This window comes from Abramis brama (assembly GCF_963993115.1).
Source record: "Abramis brama genome assembly, chromosome: 18".
NCBI classification, from domain to species: Eukaryota; Metazoa; Chordata; class Actinopteri; order Cypriniformes; family Leuciscidae; genus Abramis; species Abramis brama.
The window spans coordinates 33,213,165-33,230,747 of NC_139980.1; the positions used below are offsets into that span (position 1 = coordinate 33,213,165).

Consider the following 17,583-nt stretch of genomic DNA (forward strand, 5'->3'; position numbering starts at 1 on the left):
CATTTAAAACTTACAATCTCTCACTTCCGCTAAAATGGATCACAGATTTTTATGTCAAGTCAAGTCACATTTATTTATACAGCGCTTTTTACAACACAGATTGTTTCAAAGCAGCTTTACAGAGATAACAGGAAAATAATGCAATAAAGTTTGTTTCTAGAAGAAAATAGCGTCACAGTCCAGCTTAAGTACTGTAAGTTCAGTGATGTTTCATTTTTGTTTTAAAAAAGTTATTAATTTAGTTCATTTATATATATATATATATATATATATATATATATATTTAGCCGCTCTGGAGTAAACCATAATGTCATCGTCCAGCTCAGTTCAGTTCTTGTATAATAGTGTCAGTGTAGATCAATATTATTGTTGAATATTAAATTAAATGTTAAATTTAATGTCCCCAACTAAGCAAGCCAAGCCAATGGCAACAAACGTGGAAAAGGCGACAGTGGGAAGAAACCAAAACTCCATCAGTGGCAGAATGGAGAAAAACCCGACTCAGTCGCTCAGTTCTCTTCTGGCCAATGAACAAACAGTGTATGATTATGATTCAGGCAGCATTACAGATCAGAGGTCAGATTGGTTTGGAACAATCAGAATATTATCCAGTTCCATCTGGTTGAAGATTGGAGTCACGCCGGCATGGATGAGTTTGTTGAGGATCAGTGCCGATGGCTGTGGTGTCGATGAGGCCTTCACAGCGGAGAGTCTAGTCGACACAATCTCTACATCACCGCGGACTTCAGTTTCTCATCACATCTTCTGTCCAATCAAATGCTCTCTAGAATCTAAAGCTCCGCCCCCTCTGCTATAAACACCACCTGGCCAAAGCGACCGTTGAAAGTCACAAAGCGATATGTGTCAGAGATGTGTGTTCGGTTGCTCAAACGCTCGAGTTTTATTACGTTTTCCAACTGTAAGTTGGTTAAGAATGAAATGGCTAGAATTTATTCACACCTCCACTATTGAATCCAGCGTATCATCAACGCTCGGATTCGCTTCCATGGTGCTGTCAAGTACGACTCGCAGTGTGTGAGGTAAATTAAACGCTATTGGCTATTTGAAAAGGGGTAGGAGCCATTCAATATGTCCCACCTTAGCTTCCTGTTTCAGTGGAAATTACGTCAGTGCAACATACAAAGGCACTTCAGTGGGCCTTTAAGGATGATTGCCAGGGCGTAGGGTGAATGCTTTTGCCACATTGTTATGCGTTTGCTATAAGTGGCTATAGCATTTTGCTATGCAGTTACTAGGGTGTTCTTGGTTAGTTAGTTGTTCTTTAGCATGTTCTAATGCTAAGGTGTTTTGAGTGGTTTTAGTATATTGCTAAGTGCTTCCTGTAGTCATCTGGGTGATTTAAACACATTCATGTGCAGTTACTAGGGTGTTATGGGTGATTTTAACATGTTGCCATGCAGTTGCTCTGGTATTCTTAGTGGTTTCTTTCTGGTCCAATTAAACAGAGTCCCTCTTCAAGTCTGTAGGTACAGCTCTGGTCCCTTCTTCAATGCGAGTCTGTGGGATTTTCCACCTATTTCATCATCCACCAGGTGAAAACCTTCAGTCTGATTGCTTGGCAAAAGTAACAGCATTTACTGTATAGAAGTCTGTGCAAATTCACTAATCATTTCGCAGTATGCACATCTTCCTTGCCTCTTTTTCATCGGCAAAATCTGTGTGATCTTCAGGCTTCGGTCTCCTGGCTAATCTTGCGACTCTTGTAATTTCCTCTCGCAGTGAGTCAGTGACTGACAGTAATTCACTCGCTGTAATGTCATTTGGCCGCCGTTCCCTCCTGTATCAGACTCTGTTTTGCTCTCCATCAGCAGTTCTGAAGTTCTGCCCCGTCTGATGCTCGTGTCACACACTCGTTAGATGGAATTGAACTAGAGCTGCATTATTCTGGATTAATTGAAAATATATATATATATTTTTGTTTAAATAAAGAAATCACAATTCTCCCACAATTCTGAATAGACCACTGAACAAAATAACATGTAGTTTACAAGAGGTTCTGATGTTAAGGTTAATTGCTGCAGTCTGTTTAAAAATATTAAATTAATTTTAGTTTTAAAAAAAAATCAGTTTAAATGAATGATTCAATGACTCACTCATAAATACATCATTTGTTTCATTACTGGATGAATCAACGTTTTTGAACAAATCTCTTTAGTGAATGATCCAATGAAAAAAAAATGAACAGTCACTTGTCGCCACCTACTGGTGTAACGATGTCATCTATATTTTTTGCGTCGTTATTTTCAAATGGTGATTTGCTCTATTACATTAGTGTTGATATCTTAACTATAATCTTTTATTTCAGTACTTCTGTGATAATATGTATATTTGTAAAACAGAAATGATACTGTGTGGCTGAAAAGACAGACTAAATGTCAGACTGTTTATGAAGCTGTTTCATACGTAGACATGACAACTGCTCTCTGGGTCAGCGGTGCGCAAACACAGATTTGAATGTTCGCTGTGATTTTGTCAAAGGTTTAATAGACAGGCGAATCGTTGGAATTTAGAAATAAGATCACTTGTGTGTTTGAATTGAGATCGCGATCTTTTAACGATTAATGTGGATGTGGGTGTGGATATATATATACGGTACTGTGCAAAAGTCTTAGGCATGTTAATATCCTGGTTTTAACTGGTTTTAAGTTTTAAGTCAGTTATTTATATCTTTTGCTGTAGTGTGTCAGTAGGAAATATCAGTTTACATTTCCAAACATTCTTTTTGCCATTAATTGTAAAAATCCAGTGAGATTTGTGTATGCACAAGGAGTCTGACAACAGCTGGTATGATCTGATCTCACCATCATCGAGTCCGTCTGTGATTACATGAAGAAACTGAGACAGACTAAATCCAGAAGAACTGCGGGAACGTCTCCGAGACGCTTGAAGAAACCTGTCAAAATTCTAAGATTTGCGTAATTATAGTCTTATAGACTTAAGAATAAATGTGATTCATAAAGAATTCATTTCTTTCTTTTAAAAAAAGCCTTGCTCACCCCAAATAATTGAACGGTGTTGTCTTTCTAATGCCTTACTTTTTCTTTTTGCATATCGAAGCCGGCTGGTTTTCTCACCACTTGTGGCTGTTTTTGTCATTTGCTTTAAAATTAAAAGCCCTTTTTTCATCTTTTGAATCAATTAGTATTCCCTCCTCCACTCTTGCAAATTGTGCTAACATGCTCCATTGATTTCTCCACGCTAATCTTTGTTCCTTTGCATATATACCCTCATGCATATGCATTCAGCAGAAGAATTAATATTAATGTATGATTACCATATTAATACTTAGTCTAAGCGATCTACTCAGTGGTTTTGGCACTTGGACGCATATTGACCCGTTTACCGCCCCCAAAAGCAAATAGAAATATTCAGTAAACATTCAGTTATTAAATAAAAGCTCAATATGATAATATGTGATACTAAACGAGCAGTTGTTTGTGTCATGCAGAGTTTCCCAAATGCTCGTTAGTTAAGAGGTGATTTCATCTAAATCAGCTGAACAGAAACGAACACTGCCAAACTGTAATTAGCAATTATGCTTTAGACGAATGTATAGGCAGCAAATTTATGCAGTGCACTAAACACTATTGAACATCACAGCAGACATTTATGATTATTTTATTCATGGCCAATTCATAATCAGGCTCCAGTGAATCAACGTTCGGAGCCTGCCGTTTTCCGCATCGCTCTCCGTTTGTTTTGCGGTCTGATTGCTTTCTTCATAGACGGCGTGAGAAGAGCAGACAGATCCGCCGTTTACATACTCTAAGCTGCGGAAGCGGTTCGCTAACAAACCGTGTGTGTTTTGCAGGATGCCGGAAGGACAGTCGGATGGGCCAATATCGTCAGGAAGACTCCGGTCTCTTGAGGAACAGCTAAGCCGAGCCAAACAGAAGATCCACAGTTTTCAGAGATTATCTGGAGAAGGCAAGTAAAGAGATAAACAGGACTAAGTCTCCCTTTCTTAACCCTAGCAGAACCCTTGTCCATACATGTCCAAATACTCATGGTCTAACATTGGTCAGATAAACTGGTCTGACCCAAACTCACACCATTGTTTGAGCCAGTGAAGATGTTTCAGGCTGGTTTTGATAGTGTCACTAGCCGCGTTTCCATTACCCTTCAAATTGTGCAAATTGAAATTGCGAATTGAAAATACGCCCAATGGAAACACGTCAATATCGCAAAAACTTCCATTTATCACAAAAAAGTTGCAAAACTGCAATGGAAACAGTTTTTGCGCATTTCCAGGTCACCTGACGTAGATGACGCGGTGTGTTTGGACAGAAGACGAGACAGAGTTCTTTAATAAATTCATATAAGACAAAAGAATTACAGGAATAATGGATTCTAAACCTCAAATAAATGCCACAATCAAGACCTCGAAGCAGAAATGAGGGAGAAACACCCAGAAACTCCTCATATGTGCCGCTCACAAATATAATAAGGGTCGTTCCTTACCATTAATGCTTGGAAAACACACATACATCTCCTTCCATTAATAATAATGGCCAGTGCAGTGGCTGAGATATAGTACATAAACCTACCAATGTCCGTTGCCATGATTTTTGGAATGATTTTGCTTATCGCGAGAGGAAAAAATGAAGTTTTAGTCGGATAACATCGGTTAATGGAAACGCCATCATTCCGCAATAGTTTTTTGTCGACATTTAGAAAAAAATCGCAAAAGTTTTGCGCAAATCTGAAATGGAAACGTGCCTATTGAGTCACAGTGTTTGCTAGTCAGGGGGGAATCAGCCTATGAATGTCATACTTATAGTTGCATGTTAAAACTGGATGCAAGAACGTATTTTAAAGTGCCCCTATTATGCTTTTTCGTATATATTACCTTTTATGTAGTGTGTAATATGGCTGTTTGTGAATGTAATGGTCTGCAAAGTTTCAAAGATCAAAGTGCAGATAAATAGAGTATCGTCTCCCAAAAGAAAGAAGCATTTCGAGTCTTACTTCCTACTGAACCTACGTAGATTTGTAACAAATTTGCATATTGCCAGCCTATGGTCTTCATTGGCCATCCTGTGAAAAACGTTTACTTTGCCTCGCCCTCAAACACTGTAGCTGTATCTGAGGCCTGAAAGAGTTTGGTTCGTGTTTGTTGAGAAGACGCTGTTTTTTGTACAGCGAAAGCAAATCAACTTTGATGCACTCAGCACTGGAATTGATACGGTAAATCCGACACCATCGTTACTGTTCATGACTGATTAAGTGCTGAGGAAGATCCAGAGCTAAAATTCAGATATGGAAATGGACATTTGGCTTCCAACAGACTGGGAACTCTGACCAATCAGAGCAGAGTAGGCTGTCAGAAAGGAGGGGTTTAGAGAGTTTAGAGATTCTTGATCAAACCGTTTCAGACACTGAGAAAAGAGTTGATGCTGCAATATACTGTATATTATGAGAAAATTAAGTGTTTTTTGACCTTATGCATGTTAACCTATTGTAGGAGACTCCAAAACAAAATGAGGATCCTTTAAAATAGCATAATAGAGGCACTTTAGCAATGAGAAAAATTAGCTCTGAGCATGCTGTTTATATTCTGGCCGAAATTTCCGCATGTTAAATAAATACGCCCACCTCACGTGTCAATCACGTTTACACACTGCCTCTGAAAAAAATTCGGAACAGGTTCATTTTGAGAGGTGTTTTGACAATTCAGAGCCACCGTACAAGCGAATGCCAAAATCCAGAACTGTTCAGGATCAATTGGTTCACGGAAATTGGTGGTTTTCATTGTAATATGCGGCTCCAGTATCGCTAGCATCAAACTGAACCACTGACATCCTGAAGTAAACTTTGAATTGCTCGGGATAATCCCGAAGCTCCTTGATAAGGAGGTGTAACTCTCCTTCCTCTCTACGCAATCTCAGGATTGGATGGACCCAATATTTCCTCATTCTTTTTCTCTTTTTAAGAAGAGAGAGGACAACAAAATCATCCTGACTGCTTGAAGACTCCATTTTGTATTGTTTTGCGAATTTTGTCTTACTCAGTGTGCAAGGACCTTTAAGGTTTTGTTGTCCTCTCTCTTCTCTAAATGAGGAAAAAAAAGGAAATATTGTGTCCATCCAATCCTGAGATTGCGTAGAGAGGAAGGAGAGTCCGCCTCCTTATCAAGGACCTGCGGGATTATCCCAAGCAATTCAAAGTTTACAGAGGCAGTGTGTAAACGTGATTGACACAACGTGAGGTCTTATTTATTTTTTAACGGGAATATTTCTGACGAGAATATGGACTCCGTGTGCAAGGACCTTTAGACTGGCACATAGACATCCTTGTAGGTTTAACAGAATCACAACAGAATGATTCATTGTGTAGGTAGAGTTTGAAAGTTTGCATTTATATCTGTGTATTCAAGTCTCTGCATGCGAAATCATCAGGGTCAGGATGGGGGAAATTTCCTTGCTGCAGGATCTGCCAAAAATAACCACCAACATCATTATCATCACCCTGGGCCAGAGGTCACAGATATATGAGAATCATCCTTAAAGAGTCTCTCTCTCCTCGTGCTTGTTCTGACCCCTATAAAAGGAGCGATAGATGCTGTGTGTCTCACTCAGGTCACCTCTGCTGTAATGAGACGACGGATTCGAGGATAAAACAGCTGTGTTTGAGCTGCCCACCTACACAGCACCTGAAGTCAAGGACAAGATTTATAACCATAGTGATAGTGCTTATTGAAATTATTCTTCACTAGAATAGAACAGCATTTGTTTCTATAGTTGTGACGTGTGTGTTATCCTGCTAGAAGTTTCCATCAGAAGATGATTCACTGTGATCATAAAGGGATGGACATGATCAGCAACAATACTCAGGTCGACTGTGGCGTTTATACGAAGCTCAATTGGTACTAAGAGCCCAAAGTGTGTCAATAAACACCCATTACAGCATCAGCACCTGAACCGCTGATACAAGACAGGATCATCCATGCTTTCATGTTGTTTTCACCAAATTCTGACTCGAACATCTGAATGACAGCAGAAATCCAGACTCATCAGACCAGGCAACGTTTCTCCAATCTTCTATAGTCCAGTTTTAGTGAGTCTGTGTGAATTATAGCCTCAGTTTTCTGGTGTTTCTTCCATTCTCTGTAAACCCTAGAGATCATTGTGTGTGAAAATCCCAGTAGATCAGCAGTTTCTGAAACACTCAGAATACCAACAACCGTGCCACATTCAAAGTCATGTAAATCACTTTTCTTCCTCATTCTGATGCTCAGTTTGAACTTCAGCAGAACGTGTTGATCATTTCTACATGCCTAAATGCTTTGAGTTGCTGCCGTGTGATTGGCTGATGAGATATTTGAGTTAATAAGCAGTTGAACAGGTGTACCTAATAAAGTGGCCGGTGAATATATATATATATATATATATATATATATATATATATATATTCCATTACATATCCAATGTGCTGTGTGTGTGCGTATATGTGTGTGTGTGTGTGTGTGTGTGTATATATATATATATATATAAATAAATAAATACACACATACCATATATATATATAAGACCCTTTCCAAAAAATTTTAATATCATGGAAAAGTTTATTTATTTCCATAATTCCATTCAAAACGTTAAACTTCCATAGATTATAGATTCAGGGCCCACAACTTAAACGATAAGTATTTAGTTGTTTATTTGAACATAATTTGGGCTTCCAGCTCATAAAACCCACGAAAACAGGATTTCAAAAAATTTGAATATTACATGAAATCACACAGTAATTACACAGTGATACCATGGTCATTGAACCAGGTTTTGGTTCTTTTGGCAGTGTGGGCAGGTGCAAATCCTGCTGGAAAATGAAAGAAGCATGAAGTGCTCTGGAAATGTCCTGGTAGACGGCTGCGTTGACTCTGGATTTAATAAAGCACAGTGGACCAAAGTCCTCTTTTCTGATGAGAGCAAATTTTGCATCTCATTTGGAAACCAAGGTCCCAGAGTCTGGAGGAAGAATGGAGAGGCACACAATCCAAGATGCTTGAAGTCCAGTGTGAAGTTTCCACAGTCTGTGTTGGTTTGGGGAGCCATGTCATCGGCTGGTGTTGGTCCACTGTGCTGTCCGTCACGCAGCCGTCTACCAGGACATGTTCAGAGCACTTCATGCTTCCTTCATTTTCCAGCAGGATTTGCACCTGCCCACACTGCCAAAAGAACCAAAACCTGGTTCAATGACCATGGTATCACTGTGTAATTACTGTGTGATTTCATGTAATATTCTAATTTTTTGAAATCCTGTTTTCGTGGGTTTTATGATTTGTTATGTACAAATTATGTACAAATTAATACTTGAAATCGTTTAAGTTGTGGGCCCTGAATCTATAATATATATATATATATATAATTTCCATTAGGATGCTGCCTATGCAGTCAGGATACAGCAGGGCAGCTCACTGGGGATCGGGACAGATCTTTCATTCAGGGTCACCCGTCCTGCTGGCATTATACCCAGGAGAGATTCCTCCAAAAGCACTGAACTGAACGTATTACATAAGAGCCGAAGATGGAGACCGAGCAGAGCGAGAGACGAATGGGAACAGAATCAAAAAGAGGACGGTCTAAATCTGTAGGGGAGATCGACAGCAATTCTAACCTTTCTTGCAATTTCCTTCAAAACTCACACGCTATTACAAATCTACCTGCCATCTTTTTATAGAAAACACATATGTCAGCAGTAATAGCTGCTAAGTCAACTGCAGTCTTCAGCTATAGATAATTTTTTGTACCAAGGCCCTTAAGCTGTGATTATCTTCACATTATATCACATCCTCTCAGACCTCATTCCTTAATTAGAGCACTTTTGAATCTCTCATTCTCTTTCTCAGTTGGTCCGGGTCGAGAACAGGAAGAATTGCGGAGGAAGGTGGAGAATGGAGTGAAAGAGCTGTGGTATTTTATTCGAAGCGAGATCCAGAAGCTGAGTCACATCAACCCGACAGACAGACAGAAACACACTGACACACTCCTGCAGGACCTGGGTCACCAACAGAGGTCAGGCGCTATTATCACCGCTGCTCTTTCACTGCTCAGGCGACTCTGGCTGCATGTGGGGACCTATTGTGCAAATATCACTTTAAAGGGTAACTCTCGCCAAAATGCAACCTAGGGTCTTTTTGTGAATCTACCCGAGGCAAACTTTCGTTTAAAAGCATAATTAGAATGGAAACGCCACTTTTAAGTTTGACCGTATTTTCGTTTTCGGTCAAATTGCCTTGTGAATGGGAGTGAATGGGGCACGACTATGATAGCATCAAAAATCGCTATTTTTAAAACACTAAGAAGACTCGACACAACATGAAACTTTGCTCTCAGTATCACCAGAGGCTCTACACATGAACTCCAGCATTGAGAACATTGTTTGTGTACACAGAGTTTACTAAAGAGAAAGATTTTGAACAACTCACTGTTTCTGTGTCCGCCCGCATTTTGACAGTCAAAAATAGTCGATCTCCGAATGCGAATGAACTGACTCTGAATTTTAGTATTGCTTCTTATGTGACGATCCTTTTTCAAATACAAGGTCAATATTGATTTTCAGTAACGACAAAACAACAAATTATCCGTGAATTTATATTGAACTAAGCTTTAGGAGCTTTCCATCTTTACTCTCCTCCCTGTTACGTTGCATTCGGAGATCGACTATTTTTGACTGTTGAAATGCGGGCGACACAGAGACAGTGAGTTGTTCAAAATCTTTCTCCTAGGTCCTAGGTTGCATTTTGGCGAGAGTTACCCTTTAAGATTGATTTTTAACATAATTATGTGTCCGCGGTGTGTTATTTTCCCCATAAATCTAATACAGGGTCTCCGATTCAGGAATGCTTTGGATGTGTGCGCTCAGAAAACCACATATCAAAAGTTTAAACTGATATGGCTATAAAATGCATGCAAAGAATAAACTTTAATGATGACGAAGAACTGCAGTGTCACTTGAGCGTGACCACGATGCAGATGATAATCAAAAACAAACAAAACTGATTGGAAACTGACGGAGTATCTGAGGCATGAGCTGTAAAGGCTCCGCCCTCTTCCGGAAAGGGGGCGGGGAGCAACAGCTCATTTGCATTTAAAGATACACATATGAAAACAGCATGTTTTTGCTTCCACCCAAAAAGGGGCTTCATTACTATAATTCTTTAGGAGAAATAAAAATGACATGCATTTCACATCTGAAATCTGTATGAGACTTAATTTGCTCTCATTTACCCTTATTATTTCTTGAAGAAACAATTAAGATTTGTGATCTTATCTTATTTGTGACTCTCAGAGGTTGAATCTCTCAAACCATGTTTTGCCCGTAGTCAAAACTAGATTACAATTTGCATTAAGAATATGAGACCTGTTTTTTTATTTCGATTTTTGGCATTTTGACAATAGCAAATTTAGCCTAATGCATAATGTTATGCAAAAAAAATGTGTTATTGAAAATGTAAAATATTTTTTAACGACATGTTTGTTGTATTGTTTTTACTTAAAAAAACACATTATGTTATTAATTTTACGGTAATAGACTCAAACATGACCGGCTTGCACTAATTTAATGAGAATCAGCATTATGAAAAATAATAATTACAAAAAAGTTGACCGATCATAAGTTTGGAGTGACATTTTAAATGTTTTTGAAAGAAGTCTTTTATGCTCACCAATCAAAAATGCTGTAAAAACAGTAATATTGTGAAATATTACTACAATAAACACAATTTACACCTATGACGGCAAAGCTGAATTTTCAACATCATTACTCCAGCCTTTAGTGTCACATGATCCTTCAGAAATATGCTTAATTGCTGCTTAATTATTATCTTAGTGCTCACTTATTAATTATGATTGTTAATTTATTAATATTATCAATGTTGAAAACAGTCTTGGCTACTTAAGGCGCTGCTTTTTTAATGAATATAAAGTTCAAAAGAACAACATTTATTTGATATAGAAATCTTTTGTATCATTATGAATGTCTTTACTGTCACTTTTGATCAATTGAATGCATCCTCACTGAATAAAAGTATGAATTTCTTTCTTTTCTTCTTACCCCAGACTTTGGAATGATTGTGTATAACAGTTTCCACACAAAAATATATATATATATATATTAAGCAGCAAAAACTGTATTATTTACATGATTAATTGTCAAAATGCAACATCAAAAAACACTTAAACCTAAAATAGGTTTTCAGCAAAACATTATTTTTCATTCATTTCTTATTTTCTTCTGGTTTTGGATTGAAAAATGAGTCGAGCATGTTGTCGACGGGTTTCATAACATTCAGAATTGTTTTTTGATGAGATGGATGATGAAGAATTGATGTGCGTCTCCAGTTTCGCCGTCATGAAACGGCTCCAGACACTAATAGTGGTGCAATAGAAATATAGCAGCACTTAATTTTGAGTTATCACCCGCTAGACTAATTACAGAGAGAGACGCTGTCAATATCTCATTATCTCAGCGTCTCTGAGACGGTCAATCAGCACATTCACACCTGTTTTGACAAAGAGAAGTGCTCGATGCACATTTAATGCTGTGCTGTGTTGGAGCGAGCGGCTCCCTGAGGAGTCTCTCATTGATGAAGTAATAATTAAACTCCTCATAAACTCAGCATATGCCCATCTGTTTGAATTAGCAAATGACTGGTTGATCACAATTCATGCGTTCCTAGTGTCTAAACTCCCACTTTTTGTGGAGTTATTTGATTTAAAGGAGTGGATCATCCAAAAATTCAAATTATCATCATTTACTGATTACTTTATTTCTTCTGTCGAACTAAAAAAGGAGATGTTGTGTTGAATGTTCACGCTGATCTTTTCCTCATTTCACATTAAAATACTGCAAAATACATCTAGGCGAAGGTTAAACAAAAGGACGGGTCTTTTTCTCTCTCTGGCGGTGAATGTATTGTGTAACTGTAAACCGGCTGGTAACGGCAGCCCTATGAGAGCAATAATCAGATCTCTGGTTTGACTGGATTATTTTGATTTCATAGTTCTTTTCAAGATGATGCCTTAAACCCTGATGCAACCGTGAAGGACGGTTTAAGGAGATTTGAGATCTGATTTGGTCAAAATGTGCACTATAAGTAATCAACAGTCCTGGGTTGCTTACAAATTATAGTCCGTTACTGAAGACAAATTACATGCCTGTACAATGCATGGTTGTACACTGCAAAAAAATGACAAAAGAAGCTAAATGACTTGAAAAATGTATCAAAATGAAGTGAGCTTTTGCTTAAAACTAGGAAAATACCTGCCAATGCAGTCAGAAAAATAATTGGCAGATATTTTGGTAACCCTTTACTTAAAGCCTTCATGTATAATGCATATTCATAATATACGTTATAATGCATTATATCATTTTTATGAACAATTGTAATTAAAGTTAAAATGCATTATACTTACAGCTTCCTTGTTGCATCTGAAATTGGTTGTCATGCATTATACTTTCTGAAGGTGTCACATTAAATAGATAAGTATTATAACTGTGTCATACAATGCATTATAAGGTGCATTACAAGGCATAATCAATGCATTAAAAATACTTTTATAATGCACTATATATAATGGTGTGAAGTAAATTGATACTGATATTTTTCTTGTTTTAAGCTTAAACTTGCATAATTTTGATTTAGACTTAATATTTAAGTAATTTTGCTTCTCAAGTAAATGTATCTTGATTTAATTTGCACTGGAAAGAAAGACAGAAAGACTGAGGAAGAACATCACTGCAGTGTAATAATCTATTACATTACACATTCCAAGTAATATGACCGGCCTACTTTTTGATTACTTTGAGATTAAAAGATCGCATTGATTTGAATAATCGTGTGCCATAAAAATAAAGAGAGAAAGAAAATCCATTCTCTATATAACGTCAAAGAGGCTGGACTGACAAAACCCTTTGGGAATTGCATGAATTTGTGCATTTTAATGTGTTTGAAAGTCAAAAGCCTTCCAAAGACATAGTAATACAAAATTAGATTTGGGAGAATCAATAAATTACAAACACATATGTGACCCTGGACCACAAAACTAGTCACATGGATAAATTTTTTGAAATTGAGATGTATACATAATCTGAAAGCTGAATAAATAAGATTTCCATTGACGTATGGTTTGTTAGGATATGACAATATTTGGTCGAGATACAACTATTGAAAATCTGGAATCTGAGGGTGCAGAAAAATCGAAACATTGAGAAAATCTCCTTTAAAGTTGTTCATTTATGTTCACGATTGTGCTGCATTCACTCACAAAAATAAATGTTTTATATATTTACGGTAGGAAATTTACAAAATATCTTCATGGAACATGATCTTTGCGTAATATCCTAATGATTTTTGGCATAAAAGAGAAATCGATCATTTTGACCCATACAATGTATTGTTGGCTATTGCCACAGATATACCCGTGCGACATGTGACTGGTTTTATGATCCAGGGTCACATATTTGTTTTGCATATATTGTATATATTTACTTTAAATATCTACCGGATTAGAAATAATTCACCACCATTTTGTCAATAATATTTAATCATGTAATCAGTAAAAAAAAGTAACTTTAGTCCAAGTATTTTAAAATGTAATATTGTAAATATAAGTCATTTTTGGAACCTGATTACTCCAGATTACACATGACCAGAGCTGTAATTGTCAGCTGATAGAGAAGCAGGTTTAACACTCTCTCCTGTGTTCCTCTGCTGTCAGGACGATCATGACAGACCTGCACCTCCTCAGTCAGGCCGATGGAGCAGGGGACTGGAGACAGAAGGAGGCCAGAGATCTCTCCAGTCTGGTGCAGAACAGGATCTCATACCTGCAGGTACAACACACGCTTGCTCTCGCTCAACTCTTCTGCTCACCACAACTGTGGCTAGAGCTTTTCTAAACTTACCAGACACTCAGAATTTTCACAGGACACAAATTTGACATCGATACCATGGGGAAAAGCTGGCATATGTGACCCTGGACCACAAAACCAGTCACAACCAGTGAAATTGAGATGTATACATCACATGAAAGCTGAATAAAGCTTTCCATTGATGTATGGTTTGTTAGGATAGGACAATATTTGTCCGAGATACAACTATTGTAAATCTGGAATCTGAGGGTGCAAAAAAATCGAAACATTGAGAAAATCTCCTTTGAAGTTGTGCATTTATATTCATGATTGTGCTGCATTCACACACAAAAATAAATGTTTTATATATTTACGGTAGGAAATTTACAAAATATCTTCATGGAACATGATCTTTACTTAATATCCTAATGATTTTTGCCATAAAAGAAAAATCTATAATTTTGACCCATACAATGTATTGTTGGCTATTGCCACAAATAAACCCGTGCGACATGTGACTGGTTTTGTGATCCAGGGTCACATATAGATATTTTTAATATGATCTCATCATTTGGCAGCCAGTATATTAGGCTGCTGTCACTTTAAGACCTGACACGTTATACTGTCACACATGCATTTTCTTTCTCGACTGTTTACGTTCACTTAAAACACAACTGACTGTATTTACGTGAATACTCGCCAAAACCAGCATTTTGACATTATTTTGTGTGTATTTGACTATTTAAGTGCAATAAGCAGCGAAAAATGACTCAATTTAGTACTGAGAGGAGGCTTTATGTTCACGGTATCAAAATTTAAGTGAGTTTCACCTTAAAACATGACAAAATATCTGCCAATAAAGTCAGAAAAATCTATTTGATTCAAAGGGAATATTTTTGTAATTCCAATGGCAGATATTGTTTCTGGTTTTAAGCAAAAACTCACTTCATTTTGATACATTTTTCAGAGATAATGCATTAAAAAAAAAAAAAAAAAAAAATCAATATTAATTTAAAAGCTCAGGGGGTAATTAAAGAAAATATTTTAGGTCAAAGGCTGACAAAAAAAAAAATGGTAATTGGAAATAATTTTTCTCTGCATTTGTACTCTAAGGATTTTAAATAATTGTTCAGCTGAGATTTTAGGAATCATTCCTGCCTGGAGCACAAATAAATCGAGTCGAATACTTAAAGTTTGGCCAAATCATTAACCCTGTGTATGATCAATAATAATAATGTTTGTCTCGGCGAACAACACTAATTAAATATCTTTTTTTTTAAATATGATTCCCTCTGTATCGCCATCTGGGCCTGTTCCTTTTTTCCCCTTCTTTCCCTTTATGCTGAAATCTGTGTCTTCACATTAGTCTGATCGCACTGGGAAAAGGAAATATTGAAGCCGTTCGAGATTGTGATTTTCTTTACAAACGGCCTCTAACGAAAACCAAAGTGTAAGATCAAGTGAAGTCAGTCTTTCATTGATTTATCTGACAGTCTTTTGAATCGACTCTGATGCCTCGATCATGCATTATTTGTTTTCTGCAAAGAAGCACTACTTTGTCAAATCAGTCTAAAAGGAATAATTAAAGAGCCCACTTTATTTAACATGATGCTAATAATATAGCTGCTAATTAGCAGTCATGCTAGTTTAGATGGTAAGCCACAAGTCTAGACCAGCACAAACCAGCATGGTGTCTGTTTCTCTCAGCGGGAATGATCTGGTTATCATTCAGTACCATGCTTTATATCAAACACTATCTGATCGCTGATTTCCATACTCAGAACCGCACAGTACATGTCTGTGAGTGTTTTCTGCTACGGCAGCACTTTAAAATGAGAGTGCTTCATCTGCTGCCATAGCAAAGTCTGGGCCAACTGTATTGAATATGAATTAAGAGTGAAATCTATATAGCCTTCACTTAGAAAAAAACAAAACAAAACAAAAAAACGTGAAAGGGCCGCCAGACAATTTGATTATCGTAACTCATTTCCTCTAATGGCACAATAAAACTGAAAAAGCATTTCTGAGGGGAAATAATGTGAGCTCAGAGATTCCCTGCCGGACACAGAATCATATTTTATAAATGTGCATCAGGATAACCATAACTCCTGCACAATATACTTATAACTTCAGTTTTTGTTAGTGCTGTAAAATTATAATTAATATGGATCTCCTTCAAGAAGCTTCAGCATCTTTGTCATTTTTATCTTCTTATTTATTCGTGGATTTTATTTATTTATTTTACTTATTTATTATTTACACTACACCGTTCAAAAGTTTGGGGTCTGTAAGATTTGTTTATTTCTCTTGTTTTTGATAGAAGTATCTTTTACTCACCAATGCTGGATTTATTTAATAAAAAATACAGGAATATTGTGAAATGTTATTACAGTTTAAATGAACTGTTTTCTCTTTGAGTTTATTTTAAACTCTTAATTTATTCCTGTGATCAAAGCTGTATTTTCTTAAAACAGAAAGAGGATATATTTATAAATGTATGCATTCTTCAAGCAAAACGGCTTATTTCTTTAAACTGGAAAAGTATTTGTGCACCAAGTACAGGATGTTGTTAACCAATATGTTAATGGAAAAGATCTTATGTTTTAAGGGACAAATATACGGTTTTTGATGGAGTTTGGGGACCTTTCAGAACGTTCTTAAAATGTGGTGGACTTGGAAAGGTGTTAATAAAGGACTAAGAAGAGAGGAGGTATAGAATATCAATGTAAAATACTGAGAGGCTTTTTTTTTTCTTGTTTTCTGTTACATGGAAATGTAGATGTTCATGTGTATAGTTAAAATGGCAAAAAAAAAAAAAAAGCTGAATTCTCAGCATCATTACTCCAGTCTTCAGTGTCACATGATCCTTCAGAAATCATTCGAATATGATGATTTGCTGCTCAAGAAACATTTCTGATTATTATCAATGTTGAAAACTGTTGTGCTGCTTCATATTTTTCTGGAAACAATTATACACTTTTTCCAGGATTCTTTAATGAACAGAAAGTTCAAAAGATTTAGTTGTATCTAATAGAAAAAAATCTGTAATTTATGTATGTAATTAATGTGACCTTGCTATTAAAAAAGAATAATACTTTTGGAACTTTTATTGCCAAAAGTCATTGAATCTAAAATGCGGTCATACCTTGAACTGCATCTGTCGTGTGTGTCGTGTGTGTCGTGTGTCCCGCCAGAACCCGCAGGACTGCAGTAAAGCCCGTAAGCTGGTCTGTAACATCAACAAGGGCTGTGGATACGGCTGTCAGCTCCATCACGTGGTTTACTGCTTCATGATCGCTTACGGCACACAGAGAGTTCTGATCCTCGAGTCGCACAACTGGCGCTACGCTCCCAAAGGATGGGAGGCGGTGTTCCTTCCCGTCAGCCACACCTGTACGGATCGATCCGGAGCCACGACCGGACACTGGTCAGGTGAGAGCTGTCAATCAGCAGATCTCGTTATTAAAGTCAGCATGAAACCAAAGTTGAGAGAGTCTTTTCTTCTCTATTGTGACGTATATCCGAGTGAAACGGCTTCTGGAACGAGAACAAATGTGGGCGGGGCTTGATTTTGTCTTTGGGGAATTGATTGGATGGTTGTGGTTTGCTATTGGCTGAACTCATGTGAGTGACAGGTTATTGTCCCGCCCTCGTCATCAGAGAAGAGATGAGATGCTGCAAGAGGGAGGAGAAGATATTTTGATTCATTTA

The 17,583-nt window shown here is 37.2% G+C and overlaps 1 protein-coding gene across 2 annotated transcripts in view; it reads left to right on the top strand.

The window, feature by feature from the left end:
- fut8b (fucosyltransferase 8b (alpha (1,6) fucosyltransferase)) overlaps positions 1-17,583 on the top strand; it is a 100,670-nt gene that overhangs the window by 66,912 nt on the left and 16,175 nt on the right. The window contains exons 3-6 of one of the 2 annotated variants that reach the window (XM_084090712.1): positions 3,833-3,948; positions 8,867-9,032; positions 13,740-13,854; positions 17,067-17,304. In XM_084090712.1, coding sequence (XP_083946838.1) covers positions 3,833-3,948; positions 8,867-9,032; positions 13,740-13,854; positions 17,067-17,304 — 635 coding nt within the window. The remainder of the gene's footprint in view (positions 1-3,832; positions 3,949-8,866; positions 9,033-13,739; positions 13,855-17,066; positions 17,305-17,583) is intronic. The other variant, XM_084090713.1, reaches the window with a different exon arrangement.